The following is a 19,758-nucleotide window of genomic DNA, read 5'->3' as shown; positions in this document are numbered from 1 at the left end:
TTCCTGGACCGGGGCATGAACCCGTGTCCCTTGCATCGGCAGGCAGACTCTCAACCACTGCGCCACCAGGGAAGCCCCAAAGGTGTTTTGTTTTGTTTTGTTTTTGCCGTGTATGAAGTGCTCAGCGGACTATGTGGTCTCTGTGGTTGAGTTGGCAACTACTCAACTCAACCATAGAAAATAAATAAGTGGGTGTGGCTATACTCCAGTGAAACTGGCAGTTGGTGTTGGATTTGGGACGTAGTTTGCTGATCTCTACCATACCCTAAAGTTTTTGAAAATTTTTTTTAATAAGTTTATTTATTTTATTTTATTTTATTTTTGGCTGCGTTGGGTCTTCGTTGCTGCACCGTGGGCTTTTCTCTGGTTGTGGTGAGTGGGGGCTACTCTTTGTAGTGGTGGGCAGGCTTCTCATTGTGGTGGCTTCTCTTGTTGGGAGCATAGGCTCTAGGTGTGCGGGCTTCAGTAGTTGTGGCTGGCAGGCTCTAGAGTGCAGGCTCAGTAGTTGTGGTGCACGGGCTTAGTTGCTCCATGGCATGTGGGATCTTCCCGGATCAGGGCTCGAACCCGTGTCCCCTGCATTGGCAGGCGGATTCTTAACCACTGCCCCACCAGGGAAGTCCCTTAAAATTTTAAGTATTGTATTTAGGAATAGTTTTTAGTGGACAAAGATTATTTAGGCATAAATGAAAAACAGTTTCATAAATGTATAAACTGTGTAATGTTTATATTGTTTATATATGGATATATGAACTAACCTGCAGACTTTTTTTGTTCCCTGTAACATCTCTTCCATAATTTGAATTTCCATTGCATTTGTTTTTCGCTGTGGTGTTTTTTTTTTTTTTTTTTTTTGCTGTACACGGGCCTCTCACTGTTGTGGCCTCTCCCGTTGTGGAGCACAGGCTCTGGACGCGCAGGCTCAGCGGCCATGGCTTACGGGTGTAGCCGCTCCGCGGCATGTGGGATCTTCCCGGACCGGGGCACGAACCCGTGTCCCCTGCATCGGCAGGCAGACTCTGAACCACTGTGCCACTAGGGAAGCCCTTCACTGTGGTATATTAAACATACTTGTATTATAAATTTATTCTCTATCCTTAAAAAAAAAACTAATATTTTTTGATATCTCCATGAAGGTAGACTATTTCTAAATCATCTTCATATTTAATTGCAAATAATAGAATCTTACATTAAAAAAATACAGTGTATTACCTCTTTGCTTCTTATGTAGTATATGACCCTATTGAAGAACACCTGATTCCAACCTCAATTTTACATTACCTCCTGTTTTCACGTGGAGACTTTACTTCTTCTTGCCTGGTTACCTCCTCATGTAAAAGCATTGTTAGTACCACTCTCTCAACTTGTAGTGGTGTTGGAGGGTTTAAATACCCAGTGTTTATTCTGAACTTTGCAGAAGAAAAATGTTATTATTAACTAGGCTAATCACAAATTTAGTCTTTAATATGGTTAAGTTTCCATTTTCTTGGCTTTTTCTTTTTAATTACTTAATAAAAAAACGCCACCAACTGGCTTTTGTTCTTTAGCAGCTGGATAAGAATACAAATAATGTAATACTATCAAAAAGTTTCCTCTTATATTTAAAGGATTAGCTTCAGTAACACATGTTGAAGGTTGTGCAGCTTTTTCCCATTTAAAAATAAGTGTTTCCATGCTTCTTGCAATTTGTGGTAGATTTAAGATGTCTTTGCTATTTTGTGTTTCACTTATACATGCATATTCTTGGAAAATGTCACTTTCTCAAATACTTTGTTCCGCTTTTCCTAATTTTGGTTCAATCTGTTAAATATCATGAATAAAAATAATAAAAGTCTTTGTAAAGGAAAATGTTATTAATGTTCAGAATTTTCAAGTCATAAAAGCCATATCTCACATTGCTTTAACGTGATGCTTATTGTATTGCATTACAAAAAAACTTTTTTTTTCAATTTATTTATTTATTTATGACTGTGTTGGGTCTTCGTTGCTGTGTGCAGGCTTTCTAGTTGTGGTGATCGGGGGCTACTCTTCGCTGTGGTGCACGGGCTTCTCACTGTGGTGGCTTCTCATGTTGCGGAGCACGGACTCTAGGCTTGTGGGCTTCAGTAGTTGTGGTGCACAGGCTCAGTAGTTGTGGCACGCGGGCTTTAGAGCACAGGCTCAGTAGTTGTGGTGCACGGGCTTAGTTGCTCCATGGCATATGGGATCTTCCGGACCAGGGATCAAACCTGTGTCCCCTGCATTGGCAGGTGGATTCTTAACCACTGTGCCACCAGGAAAGTCCCCCCCAAAACTATTTTGAAAACATTGTCCAGGGTAAGAAATGGCTATGATTCTAAAAAAATATATGACTATTAAGAAAAAAATTAGTATAAAAATTAAAAGTAGACTCTGTGACTCTGTGATAGAAAGTTATAAGTTTAGGGGATTAATATATATTATTTGTGATTCTTGTTTTCTATCAGGCATAAAAGATAGTTTGCATCTATCTAATACAACATTTTCAATCAGTGTTTAAATTTCAAAGATAAAGTGTAAGGTCACCATTATCATTCTTCCATTATTCTAAGTCTTCACAAAAAGCCCAAGATACCTAGGTCATTCCTCATTTTCTACATGCTAATAACCTAGCATTTGACATTAGAAAAGGGATTATTGAATGTTCTATGGAAATATGTACTTCAATAGGAATACTTAACTGCACATACCTAAAGATCTTATTTAATTTCTATTCTTTGACCATTTCATGCTCCTTGCTCCATTTAGTGGTTCATTTGATTAGGTCTCACTGTATTGCTGACTTTTCCCTTAAATAGTAATTGTTGGATCTGAAACACACTGTCGAATATTTCCCAATGTTTACAACATGTATAGTATTATCTGTATATAAAACTAACTGAAGTCATGGATTGAGAGTTCTGACAGTCACTCAACCAAATTATGTGGTTATGTATTTTTGGTCAAATCTTTTCACTGTGTAACCCCGATTAAGAAAAAATTACTGGTATAACTAATGAAAATTAAAATAACTTTTTGATTAAAAGTACTTAATGCTTAGCATTTTAAAAGTTTTATTATTTGGAGACTCTCTGTTGTCCTAATAAAAGTATGTTGGCTTAATAAAAGGTTATCAACAATTTTAGTGTGTTACAGAAGAACCTGAGAAATGGAAGCCCACTCAGATTTGTTTCAGAATAGTTTATAATAGTAAAAATTTATTTAAAAGTGTATTAGTTTAACATAATTGTCTATATAGTACTTAAAGGAAAGATATTAATTTGATAGATTGAAAGAGTAAACAGTAAATCATGACTCTAGCATACACTGCTGAAATTTAATATTCAAATAAGTAAGTGAAAAGGCAACTGAATGTTATTGAAGGTAGTAGTAGATCTTTTTACTGTCTCTATAGATTTGCTTTTCCAGAACGTCATATCGTTGGAACTTATTTCTTTTTAAGGCAAAATAATATTACATTGTATGTGTATACGACAGTTTGTTTATGCATTCATCATTTAAAAGGACATATGGGGCTTCCCTGGTGGCGCAGTGGTTGGGGGTCCGCCTGCCGATGCGGGGGACGCGGGTTCGTACCCCGGTCCGGGAGGGTCCCGCGTGCCGCGGAGCGGCTGGGCCCGTGGGCCATGGCTGCTGGGCCTGTGTGTCCGGAGCCTGTGCTCCGTGGCGGGAGGGGCCGCAGCAGTGAGGGTCCCGCGTGCCGCAAAAAAAAAAAAAAAAAAAAAAAAAAAAAAGGACATAGGGTTGTTTCCACTTTGTGGTTATTATGAATAATGCTGATATGAATATTCATGTACATGTTTTTCTGTCGACATATGCTTTCATTTCTTTTTTTTTTTGGTGGTACATGGGCCTCTCACCGTTGTAGCCTCTCCCGTTGCGGAGCACAGGCTCAGCGGCCACGGCTCACGGGCCTAACCGCTCGGCGGCATGTGGGATCTTCCCGGACCGGGGCACGAACCCGTGTCCCCTGCATCGGCAGACGGACTCTCAACCACTGTGCCACCAGGGAAGCCCCATGCTTTCATTTCTTGGTATACATCTAGGAGTGGAATTGCTGGATCATATGGTAATTCTATCTTTAGCTTTTTGAGGAACTGCCAGACTGTTTTTCACAGTAGCTGCACCATTTTACATTCCCACCAGTAATGGATCAGGGTTTTACTTTTTCTGTATCCTTGCAAATACATGCTCCTTTTCAATTGTTTTGTTATAACAAACCTAGTGGGTGTGAAGTAGTATCTCACTGTGGTTTTGATTTGCATTTCACCACTGATCAATGATTTTGATAATCTTTTCATATACTTGTTGGCCATCTGTATATCTTCTTTGGAGAAATGTCTATTCACATCCTGTGCTCATTTTGTAATTGGGTTGTTTATCTTCTAGATGTTGAATAGTAAGAGTTCTCAATATACTTTGGATACTAGACCCTTATCTGATATATGATTTACAAATATTTTCTATTGTCTTTTAACTTTTTAAAATAATGCCCTTTGATACACAACAGTTTTAAATATTGATGTAATATAATTTTTTTTCTTCTGTTGCTTGTGCTTTTGGTGTCACATCTGAAAATACTGTCAAATCCAAGATCATGAAGATTTACCCCTATATGTTCGTCTTGTATAGTTTTAGCTCTTATATTTAGGTCTTTAATACATTTTGAGTTAATTTTTATATATGATTTAAGGTAGTAGTCCAACTTTTTTGCATGTGGACTTCAGTTTTCCCAGTACCATTTGTTGAAGATATTTGGTACCTTTTTCAAAAATTAATTGATCATAGATGTATGGGTTTATTTCTGGACTCTGAATTTTATTCCATTGGTTTATATGTCTGATGTCAGTAACACAGTATTTTGATTAATGTAGCTTTGTTGTAATTTTTGAAATCAGGTAATGTGAGTCCTCCAATTCTTTTTTATTTGGGACCTCTTACAACTTCATTTGTTTTTAGGTTGGCTTTTCACTTCTGCAAAAGCCATTGGAATGTTGATAGAGATTGCATTGCTATTGTAACTAGAACTGCTTTCTTAACTTTTTATTTTGGATTGATAATTGCTGGTTTATGTATGTTGATCTTGTACCCTGAAATTTTCCTCAATTTATCAGTTCTAGTACTATTTTATGAATTCTTTGGAATTTTCTATATATAGCATCATGTTGTCTGTGAATAGAGATAGTTTTATTTCTTTTCCAATTTAGAAGTTTTCAGTTTCTTGCCTAATTGCTTTGGTTAGATCTTTCAACACAGTGTTGACTGTAGGCATCCTTGTCTTGTTTCAGATATTAGCGGAAAAACATTCAGTCTTTTGTCACTTAGTATAGTGTTTTGCAAATGCCCTTTATCATATTTGGAAGTTCCCTTCTGTTCCTAGTTTCCTGTATTTTTTTTGTTGTTGCTGTGTTTTGTTTTTTTTTTTTTAATTATGAAAGGGTGTTGAATTTTGGCAGATGCTTTTTCTGTATTGGTTGAGATGATCATGTTGTTTTTTCCCCCTTTCATTCTGTTAATGTGATGTTGACTGTTAAGAGTTTATTATTTAATTCCACATATTTGTGACATGGTGATTATTTGATATGCTATGTTTAATATCACATATTCATGAATTTACAGTTTTCCTTCTGCTTTTGATTTGTAATGTCATTCCAGCTTGGTTAGAGAGATTGTCTTCATTGTTTTTAAATTGTTTTGTGGCTAACGTAGAAGAAGAATGTGTATTCTGCCATTATTGGGTAGAGTCTTCTATAGGTTTGTTGAGTTTAGTTGATTTATATTGTTAATCTTAAGCTGTGTTCATTTTTTTTTCTTTCATTTTTTTCATTCTGCTACTTTGATGTGTAATTTCACTCGTCTTATTTTCAAGTTTGTGAATTCTTTCTTTGGTCTATTCTGATATTCAGATAGGCTTTTGAAACCTTTAGTGCCTTTTTTATTTTAGTTATTGTACTGTTCTGTTTTATTAATTCTATGTGGTTCCTTTTTCATAACGAACCAGTATCTTTATTGATATTTTCAATTTGTGAATTCATCTTTCTCCCTTATTTCTTTGTCTATAATTTCTTTTAGCTTTTTGAGCATATATAAGACAAGTTGATTTAAATTCTTTATATAGGTTCTTCAGTGTCAGTTTCTCTCAGTTTATTTTTGTTCTTTGTATGGGCTATACCTTCCTGTTTCTTTGTGTGCCTTGCGATTTTTTGTTGAATGGTGGACTTTTTTTTTTTTTTTTTTTTTTTGCGGTACGCGGGCCTCTCACTGTTGTGGCCTCTCCCGTTGCGGAGCACAGGCTCTGGACGCGCAGGCTCAGCGGACATGGCTCATGGGCCCAGCCGCTCCACGGCATATGGGATCTTCCCAGACCGGGGCACGAACCCGTGTCCCCTGCATCGGCAGGCGGACCCCCAACCACTGCGCCACCAGGGAAGCCCTGGTGGACATTTTGAATATCATAATGTGGCAACTCTGAACGTCATATTGTCCTCCCCTCCCCAGGGTTTGCTGTTTTGCTTGTTGAGGTCTGCAGCCACACACTGTTTATTGACTTTTTCAAACTCTTTTTGTAAAGACTGTGTTTGGGACACTCCTTTGAGTGTGTAGTGATACCATCTACAGCTCTGCTGTAGCCTTTACCTCTGGCTTGTGCAGTCAAAAGCTCAGCCAGAGATGCAAGACTAATGTCTTCACAGTTCTTTGTTGAGCCGGCATTGGCTCTGGGCATGTGTGCTGTATTCTAGATTCCCTGGTATATCATTCAGTGTACACACAGGCATATACAGAAACACACATGTGATTTTCATTTCAAGGAATTGGCTTATGTGACTGGGCTGGCAGGTAAGAAGTAGAGTAGGCTAGCAGGCTGGAAACTGTCAGGTAGAGACTGATACTGCAGTCTTGACGTAGAATTTCTTCAGGATTATGAATTTTTATAAATTGAATCTCTATATTCAGTTTTATAATCTGCTATCTTTCATTTCATCTCTTATTTCTTCTTCATTCTGGAAATTTTTCGAGGTTTGTCCTATACAGATTCAATTTTCTGAATAAAACTTGGACTTCATTAAAATTACATACTCCCACTCTTCAAAAACACAGACTGGGATGGGAGAAAACACTTGCAAAACACATATCTGATAAAGGACTGTTATCCAAAATACACAAAGCTCTTAAAAATCAAAAATAAGAAAATGAACAACCTGATTAAAAATTGGGCAAAAGACCTCACCTCAAAGACAATATACAGATGTCAAGTAAACATATGAAAAGGTGCTCCATATCATATGTCATCAGGGAAACAACAAGGACATACTACTACACACCTGGCCAAAATTCAGTTCACTGAATATATCAAATGCTGGTAAAGTGGAGCAACAGGAGCTCTCATTAATTTCTGGTAGGAATGCAAAATGGTAAAACCACTTTGGAAGACAGTTTGGCAGTTTTGTTCAAAACTAAACATACTTTGACCATAGTCAAACAATTGTCCTGCATAGTATTTACCCGAAGGAGTTATGTCTGCCCAAAAAACTGCACACAGGTGTTTATATCAGCTTTATCCATAATTGCCAGAATTTGGAAGTAACCAAGATGTCCTTCAGTAGGTGAATGGATAAATAAAATGTGGTACATCCAGATAATGGAATGCTATTCTGGACTAAAAGCTATCAAGCCATGAAAAGAAAGGGGGGAAACTTTAAAAGTGTATTACTGGGCTTCCCTGGTGGCGCAGTGGTTGGGAGTCCACCCGCCGGTGGAGGGGACGCGGGTTCGTGCCCCGGTCTGGGAGGATCCCACATGCCGCGGAGCGGCTGGGCCCGTGAGCCGTGGCCGCTGAGCCTGCGCGTCCGGAGCCTGTGCTCCGCAACGGGAGAGGCCACAGCAGTGAGAGGCCCGCGTACCGCAAAAAAAACCCACAAAAAAACCAAAAAAAACCGTGTATTACTAAGTGAAAGAAGCCAATCTGAAAAGTATACATACTGTATGATTCCAACCAAACAACATTCTGGAAAAGGCAATACAGTAAGACAGTAAGAAGATCAGAGTTCGCCAGGAGGGATGCACAGGCAGAGAACAAAGGATTTTTAAGGCAGTGAGACTATTCTGTATGCTACTGTAATGTTGGATATATGTCGTTATAAATTTGTCCAAAACCCATACGATGTACAACACCAAGAGTGAACCATAATGAAAACTATGGAGTTTGGGTGATTATATTGTGTCATTATAGGTTGTAGCAAATGTTCCACTTTGGTAGGGGACGTTGATAATGGGGTAGACTATGCATGAATGGGGGCAGAGACTATATGGAAAATCTTTGTACCTTCCTCTCAATTTTGTTGTGAACCAATAACTGCTCTAAAAAATAAAGCATATTAAAACTTTTAAAAAAATGTGATGGGAAGGATTACAGAGAAAGTAAGAAATAATGAAATAGGCAACGTACCTAGATGAAAACATTTAGTGTTTTCTTCTTGGGTTTATCTTCTATGCTATAGTTTCAGGATTTGCTTTTAGGAAATCCAGTGTAACTATTTTGTTTTATATTTAATTTAACCTTTTCACTTTCAGTAATGGAAGTTTTAAAAAATTTTACTCTTTAAATAATTGTAGTCAACTCTCTTCACGGAAATGAACTGTAAATTCCATACCTTTGGCTCTGGGAGGACTAGTCCTTTGCTAATAAAAGCTTTATAACTTCCTTTATGTGTATAGGTTATGTATACAGCAGGTAACAGATTGCTGCAATGCAAAAATTTTCAATATATGTCCTGGTTCCTCACTATAAAACAAGTTACATAGGTAAAGGGAAGGTCAGTTAAGGAGAATTTGCATTCATTTCTATTATATATTTATCGTTAAAAGTACTAAATAACTTTATATTACCCCTGTTGATATTTATGTGTTGGAAAGGCAGTGGTGCCTGGGCACAGTTTAGAGTCCTTTAACCAACGATTTAATAATACAAATTACGTCATTTCTGCTTTTCTTTCCAACTCTGGTTTTGCTTGCAATAGATTCAGTTACATTCTAAATTAGATTCTCTACATTTCTATGCGAACTTTTTTTCCTTAAAGTATTAATTAGGTTTTATCTTAAAGTGAAGTCACAATTTTAGGTTTAAATGTCAGGCGCAAACCTGTAAAAATGTTAACCCATTTGAGCTCTAGAAATCTAATGAAGACTTCTGTATACAGCTTTTGACACTGCTTGGTGTATACTAGAGTACAAAGTAAAAGCTCGTTTCTATATTTTAGAATAACACACGTCCTTTCTGTTATGGGGCATGCATTCTGCTGATGTTATAGAAAGCTTTCTCATCAGCCTACCCATGAGGAAAATTAAGATTGTCTTGCTGTGTCCCAGGGAAATAGTCAAGGCTTTTAAAAAGAGAGAAAATAGAGAACAAAAGGATATGTCAGGCGTGTACACAACTGTGTTATTGGCAGATAGCATGACTCCTTTATGAATGTGTGACTTTCTGAAAATTCTGATTTTAAAAGAATTATCTTTTTCTATTAGGCATTGAATAAGAGGTTTTTTCCATATATAAATAGAATTTTTAGATCTACCAAATCTTGTTCATTCAACTCTAAACTGAGCCTTCACAGCATTTGTTTTGTCTACTTCTATTGAAGGCTCTCTGCAGGAAGAATCTCAGTTGTGACATTGTATGGATGCCAGTGAAATGATCAGAATTCAAGTTTCTAGTGTACTGTGGCTATAATGAGCTGCTAATTGAAGGTGACAAGCTGTTTTTTCCTTCCCAGTTGGTCTGGCAAAATGTTAGATTTCGTTCATTATTAACTCATTGCTTCTCAGCAGAGGACTGGATTAATTAGTTGGGAACATTAAGAAAAGAATTTTTGCCTTGTGTCAATTTTAGAGGTTGAAGTTCAAGTTTTACTAGATTCTCTCCCATCTCCACTTTCACCAATTGTATGCACTTGTGTAAGTCCCTAGCACAATCAAGACACAGCAACATTTCTGTCGCCCTAAAAGTGGCACCCATCATGCCACTTTGTACTCTGTAGCTTCTCTCCTTTTCTGGTCCCTGGCAACCACTGATCTGCTTCCTATTTATTTTTTTTGGCTGCGTTGGGTCTTCATTGCTGCGCGCGGGCTTTCTTCTCTAGTTGCGGCAAGCGAGGGCTATATTCTTCTTTGCGGTGCACGGGCTTCTCATTGTGGTGGCTTCTCTTGTGGCGGAGCTCAGGCTCTAGGTGCGCCGGCTTCAGTAGTTGTGGCTTGCAGGCTCTAGAGCGCAGGCTCAGTAGCTGTGGTGCACGGGCTTAGTTGCTCTGTGGCACGTGGGATCTTCCTGGTCCAGGGCTCAAACCCGTGTCCCTTGCATCAGCAGGTGGATTCTTAACCACTGTGCCACCAGGGCAGTCCCAACTTGTTAATGTTTTTGTTGAGGATTTTTTATGTATATTCATGAGACATATAAATATATCGGTAGTTTCTTGTGAGGTATTTATTTTTGGGATCATGTGTTACTGGCCTCATAAAATAAGTTGGTGACTCCTATCTTATAAAAGAGTTTGTGTAGAATATCTAAACTTTTTTGTTTAAATGATTAGTAGAATTTACAAATGAAGCCATTTTTAAGGATTTCTTTGTAAGAAGTTTTAAATTATGAGTTTGGTTTCTTTTATAGATACTGGAATATTCAAATTATCTATTTCAAGGAATTGGGTTTACTTTTTTCTTTTGCTTACTCAAGTTTTGTTTCATTAATTTGTTGTATTTTATTCATTCCCTCATTCCACTTTCATTTGATTTAACTTGCTCTTTTCCTACTTTCTTAAGGTGAAAACATTGATCTCTTCATCTGTTCTAGTATGAAGGAACACGTCTTTATAATTTAAATCTTATCATTTAGAATGCGTATTTATGTACATTTTAGAAAGAGGTCTCGTTTCTGATAGATTCTTGATTAGGGTTGAACTGTATCAATCTACATATTAACCCTTATATTAATGGTTTGTCTTTTATTATGGGTTTGTCTGTGTATATATTGCAATTTGTGTTACTAGGTTTTATACTTATACAATCAAATTCTCACAAATAACTGCAGCTTTATTTCTTTCTTGTAGTAATTTCTTATGCACATACCTTCTATACTGTGTTGAGTAGAGTGGCCATATTCTTCAAGTGTTCTTCTCTAATCCCTGATTTTAGGGTGAAAGCTTTCAGTATTTCATCATTATGCAATTGCTAGTTTTGTTGATTAAAGTCCAAATCAATTTGCTTGTATTATGTTAGTAAGAAAATTTATTGCCCCTCCCACCTGTTAAAACATAATGGCTTTTGTCTTTATTTATTTGTTTATGTATGTATGTATGTATGTATGTATTTATTTATTTATTTTTTAGCACAAGTCCACCTTACTGTTGTGTGGATTTATATTCACTTCGTACTGGGGAGATGGTCAAGTCCATTCAGTTTAAAACACCTATCTATGATCTCCATTGCAACAAAAGGTAAGCAATTTTTCAGGTGTTTCTTGTGCAAGATAACATGCCTCCTGTGCACGTAGTGCATTTCCATTATCATTGACTTTGATATAATAATAATAAAAAAGTCACAAATATGTCTTCGGAATTCTGCCAAATATAAGTAGCTCTTAAGATTTCTTAATGTTTTCAAACTTTTTGTCTTGACCCATTAGTGAAATAATGAAATGGAAAAGAATAAAAGTGCCTGAGCAAACATATGAAGGTTAAATATTGCTTTGAGGAACCTTTTTATATGTATAACATAACATTTTATATATAACTTTTGGTTTAATATATGTACTTCTGTATGTTTACTGGTTTATGATGGGAAATGTAATTTTCCTGTTAGCATTCATCAAAACAAAGCTTATTTCTGAAATGTAAAAAAGGCTTTTAAATATTCTTATTTTTTTGCACTTCACAATGGAGCTAAAAGAGGGACCAGCTAGATTTTTCCTAGCCCCATGATGCTAAATGTCTTATCAAGGTCATGGCTGCAAATTATTAATCTCATTAAAGAGCAAACACATGGAACATGGAAAACAAAAAATAAATTTTATAATAAAAGACTCTCAGGTTAGATTTTAAAGAGATATTTCAAAAGTGACTCAGAAAGTTTGAATGTAAAAGGAAGGGTAAACACATACCTGACAAATACAAACTAAAAGACCAAGACTTTGATATTAATGATAAAAATATTTGAATTCAGTACAAAAATATGAAATAAGACAAAGAAAAGTTCAGTGATAGTGTGTAATTCATAATGAAGATCTAGTTATTATGTATATTTAAACTTAAAATAACATCAAACAAAATTATATGTGACATAGGAGGTATACTCATGTTATTTCTGGGATAATGTAATTATTCAGTGATATATTAAATTATTAAAAGTTAACATTTTTGGGCTTCCCTGGTGGCACAGTGGTTAAGAATCCGCCTGCCAGTGCAGCAGACATGGGTTTGAGCCCTGGTCCAGGAAGATCCACATGCCGCGGAGCAACTAAGCCCGTGTGCCACAACTACTGAGCCTGTGCTCTAGAGCCCACGAGCCACAACTACTTAAGCCCGTGTGCCTAGAGCCCTTGCTCTGCAAGAATAGAAGCCACCGCAGTGAGAAGCCCGAGCACCGCAATGAAGAGTAGCCCTGGCTCGCCGCAACTAGAGAAAGCCATGTGTAGCAACGAAGACCCAATGCAGCCAAAAATAAATAAATAAATAAATAAAATAAATTTTAAAAATCAACATTTTTAAATGGGTGGATCTAGTAGTTAAATATTTAACAACAGTTGTAAGGAGCAATACTCTAAAATGTAGTTTATAAAATAACTTCATTTCAGATACGTTTTAATTCTGAAAATTTATAACTTTTCCCTAATTATTTATAAATCTTGAACTTTGGGAGAAATACAGATTCTGATTAATTTTAATATTTCAATAATCAGAAATGTCTCATTTACACTGAATAATAGTTATCTGAGCTTCCTTTCTCCCTCCCTCCCTCCCTCCCTCCCTTTCTCCCTCCCTCCCGCTCTCATTTTGGCTCTTGTGTTGGGAAATTCAGCAATCATTTTAAGTGCCAGGTTGTATAAATCCATTTTATGTTTAATTCCATGACTTTGAGCCAGCACTGGAAAAACACTTTTAGTAAATAGCCAGCAGTTTATTGATCTCATACATTCTTAATGAAGATAGGTTCATTTGATTTATAATGAATGAAAATGAAATTTTATTTTGAGGTGTAGTTCTCCTGTGACTTTTCTTCCTTTCATCTTGTCTATCTTGATCATATTAAGGATTTTGTGACTGTATTTTGACATTTAATAAGCAGATGTTTCTAGCCTATATGCTTTAAGAAGCGTTTCATTTTTAAAAATTCCTTTGGTATATACTTACTTAAATCTAGATGATTTAACTTATTTATAGTTCAGTTTATAGAATTTCACATTAACATTTTCTTTTGTGGTTTTTTCCCTCTAATTTTAGGATCCTTGTCGTAGTATTGCAGGAGAAAATTGCTGCCTTTGATAGCTGTACTTTCACAAAAAAATTTTTTGTCACAAGTACGTATCAACTTGATTTATTTCCTATCATATGCATTGAGTTTATACTACTTACTTGATAGAATCAGCAGACTAATTGGAATCATAACATCAGTATTTCATGCTTATTCAGTTACTGTATTTTTATGTTTCTGTGATGTCTTATTTAGTAATATAATTTTATGGTATATGTGTTCAACCCACAGTGCATTTTCTTCATATTACTGTGGAAGCCTTGTTGTATACCTCAGCTTTTCCTTATATATTTTCCTTGAGTCATTGTGATTAATTTAGATTTGTGTAGCTACGTTGTTAAATTACTTAATTAACATAACATACTTGTGGACATAACTGGATTATCATTCATGAGGGAAATGTGTCAGTCTTTCACTCCTTCTTTCCCCCACCTGTCAGAACTCTGCCTGGATTTGCAGAAATAAGCCTAGATTCTGGATCCAAACACACACACACACACACACACACACACACACACACACACACACAGTCATACAGAGAGAGTGATTGTTTGATCAGTTGATCTATTTTTTAAAAAATTGGCCCATGCAGTTGTGGGAGCTGGCAAGTCCAAGATTTGCAAGGCAGTCCGGCAAGCTGGAAATTCCAACAGGGGCCTTGTCTGGAGTTAGATTTTTTTTTTTTTTTTTTTTTACTACAGCCTAGTAAAACAATAGTTTTCACTCTTTCGTATTTTAACTCTTAACACTCACCATCAAAGCTATAGCTGTTTTTTCAGAGAATCTGTTATGTGTATGCTGCAGAAATAGTTCTGTTGGAACAGAGCTCATTTTTGTTACGTGTAGGGAATCCCAATCATACTGTTGCATCTCCTGAAATATCAGAACTATTTACACACTTACTCATCAGATGTTAATCCATGTATTAAGCTCTGAGTAGGAGACATTATTCCTTTCTGGTTAGAGCTCATGTTCTTGTTAATATCTTGCAGTCTATATGTTATTGCATACATTATATAATATATACTATACTATATATAACACATGAATAATTCATTGTAATATATAGTTTATCATTTTGTAGCCTATGAAGAAGAATACAACTCACCTCCTTGATCTTGTAATCTTTTCTCTCAGAGATCTACAGAGATAATAATGGAGATCATGTTCATTGACATATTTTTGTTTTATCACAAGTTTACACCATTTACAAATTTACATTAGTATCTCTAGCACCTAGGACATTGGCTGGCACAATGTAGGCTCTCTATTTCTTGAATGACTATTTCTTGAATGACTGAGTACATTAACCCACTTATCAGTCAGTTATTTCATACTGATCAGAAATTTACTGATGTTTTAATAATGATTAAATTATAGATTACCAGGAAGGATCTTTTATTGTTTTATCTATAAATTAAAAGTTTTGGGGGAGCATACATTTGTTAATAACATCTTCATTCAAAAATGTAGTATATATATAATATAGTAAGCTTTGAAAATTACATGGCCTGTTTTAGCATATTAATTCTTACAGATCTTATGCGTTAATATATTACCTTATAATTATATCACTCACTATTAAAATTGAAACAAGTAGAGAAATAGAGGAATCATGTATGAGTCTTTCCATTTCTTCCAGGTGTGTGAGCTACAGAGGAGTGAATTAGAACAGAGTATGAATATTTCAGCCAGGTTTAGATGCCAGTTTTTCCTGAGTATTTGTCTTTACATCTTATCAGTAGTCTTCTGTTGTTTATCGTTAATCAAAGATATGTGTGTGTTGGCTTCTGCAAAGTTAGACATCTCTGTTGCAGGTCCATTTTAATTTTATACTCACAGATAGCTCTTGCTGCCTCAGCTGAGTGTTAAATTGGGGAGAACTCTCAAATCATTATTTGTTAAGATAGTTTATTTAAATGACAATATATGTTTTGAAATTTAAACCTTATTTAAACACTGGGCTCTGCTGCGCTGTGCATGTTGAAAGTAATATTACACTTGCCAATAGATTTCAGTTTTCTTCTCTGTAATAAATGGTAGGGTATAAAGTCAGTTGTCACAGTTACTAAAGAGAAGTTAATATATGTAAGTAAGTTACTAATGGAGAGTTAATAATATTATTATTATTCTTTGTCCACTAAAAAAAAACTAGCATAAATAATAATGCTAGTTTTTTTTAGTGGATAAATAAACCTTATAGATTTTTCATTGATTAATACCCACTATAGAATTTTAAAAGAAAAAATTAAACTTTATTATAAAGAAAGAATTAAAATAATTAGATTTGTGTATTTCATAGTTAGAGTCAAAGGACATAGACTTTGTAATAATTTTGATACATTGGAATCAGAATAGGCTTTTCACAATACTCTGTTTTGTTGGAGAAAATGGGCAATGTATTATTTATATTATAATAGTAAATATTATATTTATATTATAATAGTAATTTTTAAGCTTAGATGATCTAATTAAATTTTGCATAAAATCATGTAGATATAACCTGTATCTTTAATTGTTTATATCTATGTATGAGTGAAATTTGTCTCAACCAGCATGTCTGTTATTTAACTAATGGGTGATAGAAATGTATTTGTTTCAAATAAGGACCTACAAATAAGAAGATTTAAACAAAACCCTATGCACTGTAGGCTATAATTACAATTTATTTTTTAAGAGAGTTTTGTTTTTGCACATTGATGATTTTGCAGCTTTTCTGGGAGAGTATTTTGCAGTCTGAGATTTTGCAATAGAAGAATTTGTTTTTGGAATGTCCTGACTTGGGTTAACTTACAGAAAGTACCTAAAGCCCTTGAGTCAATTGGCAGGATCAATATAGAAACTGGCACATTACAGAAATTTCATATTTTCATGGGATTTTACTGTACTTTCTCAATTAAACCATTTATAGTGGAAATAAGAGTGAAAATACCTTTAAGCAGAAGAAGAGAGTCTATAGTATGTATTCTTCTTACTTTTCAGTCTTACTTGAAATCATGAAGTTCTTGTAGAAAGATGAATTTTTAGTCACGTTAAAATGGTGAAATGAACCTTTGATTTTCAGTCATTTTGCTTATTTGATAAACATTAGTCATTTAGTGATATGGCAAAAATATTGCATTTTATTAAATTACTAAAGCCATAGATATACCATTTCATTTCCTATGAGTGTTATTTTTTTGATGCCTTTTTTCTTTTTTAAAAAAAATTTATTTATTTATTGGCTGCGTTGGGTCTTCGTTTCTGCGCACGGGCTTTCTCTGTTTGCGGCAGGCGGGGTCTACCCTTGTTGTGGAGCATGGGTTCTAGGCGCGCGGGCTTCAGTAGTTGTGGCACGTGGGCTCAGTAGTTTTGGCTCGCGGGCTTAGTTGCTCCACGGCATGTGGGATCTTCCTGGACCAGGGCTCGAACCCGTGTCTCCCGCATTGACAGGCGGATTCTTAACCTCTGTGCCACCAGGACAGTCCCTAAATGTTATTTTTTTAAAAAAATTTATTTGGGGAAATATATACAATTATTTAAAGACGGTAGTATAATGAACCACCATGTATTTATCATCTAGTTTCAATAAGTACCAACTTGTGGACAATCTTTTTCATTTATACCCTTCCCAAATTATTTTGAAGCATATCCCTGACATATAATTTAATCTATTATCTATATTTAAATGATAAGAACTTACAAAATCATTATTTCTGTATTACCAATTGATCAAATAATTTATCATCTAAACTCTGAGGTCTTTTGATTGGAACAAAGGCCTTACTTGATGTAACTGTGGTCAACAAGTGTAAACTTGTACATTCCTTCCAACTGAACTCTCAAGGTTTTTGGCATACAAAACCTTCTTTATCAAAATCCAGTGTCCTTGCTAAATCTTTATCTCTACAACCCATTTTCATGCTGCTTATGCTACATTTTCTTGGAGCCACTCATAAATCTCAGTTCTTTGCAAGTGCTCTGTTTTCCTGCCTGAAATGGCCTTTTCACTAGCAGTCTCTCTTTCCACAGTGACTTAATCCTACATGTCTTTCTAGCCCCAGTGTAGATGTTAGTTCTTATATGATGTATTTCCTGATCCCCTTAGTTTAAGGAAGCCTCTCCTTCTTCTAAATCCCCAAAGATAGCAATTCCCAAAATCTATCCACAGAACAGTAGACCTTCAACATGCTGTGTAAATCAGGATGCCCTGGTCAAATAAACTTAGGAAATGCTGCCTTCTATTGGAGGATGCCAGTGGTGATTAGCATTTTAATCTGTTTAAATTTATTTACTATATTTCAATATTTCCTAGATTTATTAGATTACAGACCTCTTTTTTTACCCAATACCCTTTGGGAATGCTTTTATAGTGTAATTTTTCCCTCTGTTAAGACACTTAATTTCTATGTTATTGTATGTGTCTTCTGTCTACTTGTTCTGTCTTTGCCGCTATATAGTAATTTCCTTGAGAGCGAAGTTATTCATCTTGACTTGGATTAAGGAAGTAGGTCCGTCATGCAAGGTATAATATATCCATTTGTTCTAGCTAACTTAAAAATATTTCTGATGCTTATTTTTGGTTCTTACAATAATAAAACTCAATTTGCTAAAGATGAAAACATTTATCACAACTATTTCTACTTTCAAAGTATCAGTGGTTCTTTTCCAAGATGTTTAGCTAGCCAAAAGCGTTGAGAATGTAGTACAACTGTATCAAAAGTTATCAGATAAGGAAGAAAGTTATTCATATAGGATCAGTAGTCATCTCTAGATGACTTCTAGAGATGACTTCTAGTCATCTCTAGATGATAGGTTTAAACTGGGAATTATAAATTTGGTGGGTATTTAAAGAAATGAATATATGAATGCATATATGAACAAAGTTTCTTTTTCATGTTGGAGTTAAGTACACAGCTTTTCTGAAGTGTGAGTTTATTTGAAAATTATACCTTTGTAGTGATTAGCTCTTGAATATCTCTCCAGTATCTGGAGTATTGTTTCCCCTTTCAGGAGCAGGAGCTTCTGTTTTTTAAGCCTTTAGGAAGCACAAAATATCAATTGAGTTTGATAAAAATGAGTGTGCTTTTTTTTTTTTACACGTTAATATTGTTTTAGGATCTTTGCCATATAGTCCCAAATGCTTCCCTCTGTATTGCTGGACTACTGAACAGTTGAAACAAGTATTATTAAAATATTAGTCTCATATTGTGTGAATTGTTCATGATAGGAAGAAGAGATCTGGAAGGATCACTAGTGTGTCTAGTGTTGCAGTCAGGTGCTTTATAAGTGGCATGCAGCAAGTCCTGGTCAAGTGGAGTGGAGCCCACAGTAGTGAATTTTCAGTAATTTCTGATTCATTAGGATTATCACTTATTCTGTGACTGTACTGCTTGTAAAATGGGTCTTGTGGCTTGAGGATGCCATGAAGTCTGTTTAGTATGGATTTCTTTAAGTCTGAAATGTATGTTAAATGTTGAAAAATGAGGTAGTATAAAAGTACAACTGTCATTTCTTGGTGATAAATGATGGAAATAAGTGTAATAAACTATGTGTTAAAATCCAGTGATATCTTTTGAAGATAGATGTCTAGTATCGTTGTCAGAACACACCTGCGTAACCTGGAAGGGGGTATGAGAAGGGGCTTTTGGGATTCTATAATGTCCTGTTTTTTGTTTTGGATGCTGCTTTTATGCACGCATATGTTTACTTTGTTGACTTGGGTACTTCTTTATCTATATTATATTTAAATACATAGTTTACATTAAAAAAAGAGTCCAGAAAGCATCAAGAACAACAAAAGTTGTGATTTCTCTCCTCACACTCTGAATGCCGTTCATTGTAGCATTTCACAGCAGATCTCCCCAAACCCTTCATCTATAATACTCTGGCCAATAGTAGTTATATATCTCATTTCATACTTCCATTTTCTCACCATTCTTAGTTACATATTATTTTACTTTACTTGAAAACCCTATAAACCAGATTTATTCAAGGGTTGTTAGGTTCGTGATATTGATGATATTTAACGCATGCTTGTATGAAGAAATTTAGCTTCTTTTCTTTGAAATACAACTTCACCTTAAGGGATTTTTATCAACATTTTGAAAAAAATTGAGCAAGACTTAATATTTAAAATCAAGGAACACATGGAGCCATTTCCTAACTTTAAATAAGCTTATTTTCCCCTAATTTTTGCAACCCCCACCCCCATCCCCATTCCTTTAAACAGACTGAAACTTT

The 19,758-nt window shown here is 35.4% G+C and overlaps 1 protein-coding gene across 6 annotated transcripts in view; it reads left to right on the top strand.

Moving 5' to 3' along the window:
* BCAS3 (BCAS3 microtubule associated cell migration factor) overlaps nt 1-19,758 on the top strand; it is a 570,722-nt gene that overhangs the window by 115,483 nt on the left and 435,481 nt on the right. For all 6 annotated transcript variants that reach the window (XM_060135888.1, XM_060135885.1, XM_060135887.1 and 3 more), the window contains exons 8-9: nt 11,397-11,504; nt 13,506-13,582. In XM_060135888.1, the coding sequence (XP_059991871.1) occupies nt 11,397-11,504; nt 13,506-13,582 (185 nt within the window). The remainder of the gene's footprint in view (nt 1-11,396; nt 11,505-13,505; nt 13,583-19,758) is intronic.

Source organism: Lagenorhynchus albirostris, chromosome 20 (assembly GCF_949774975.1).
Source record: "Lagenorhynchus albirostris chromosome 20, mLagAlb1.1, whole genome shotgun sequence".
NCBI lineage: Eukaryota > Metazoa > Chordata > Mammalia > Artiodactyla > Delphinidae > Lagenorhynchus > Lagenorhynchus albirostris.
This window is presented reverse-complemented; position numbering and strand designations above follow the sequence as displayed.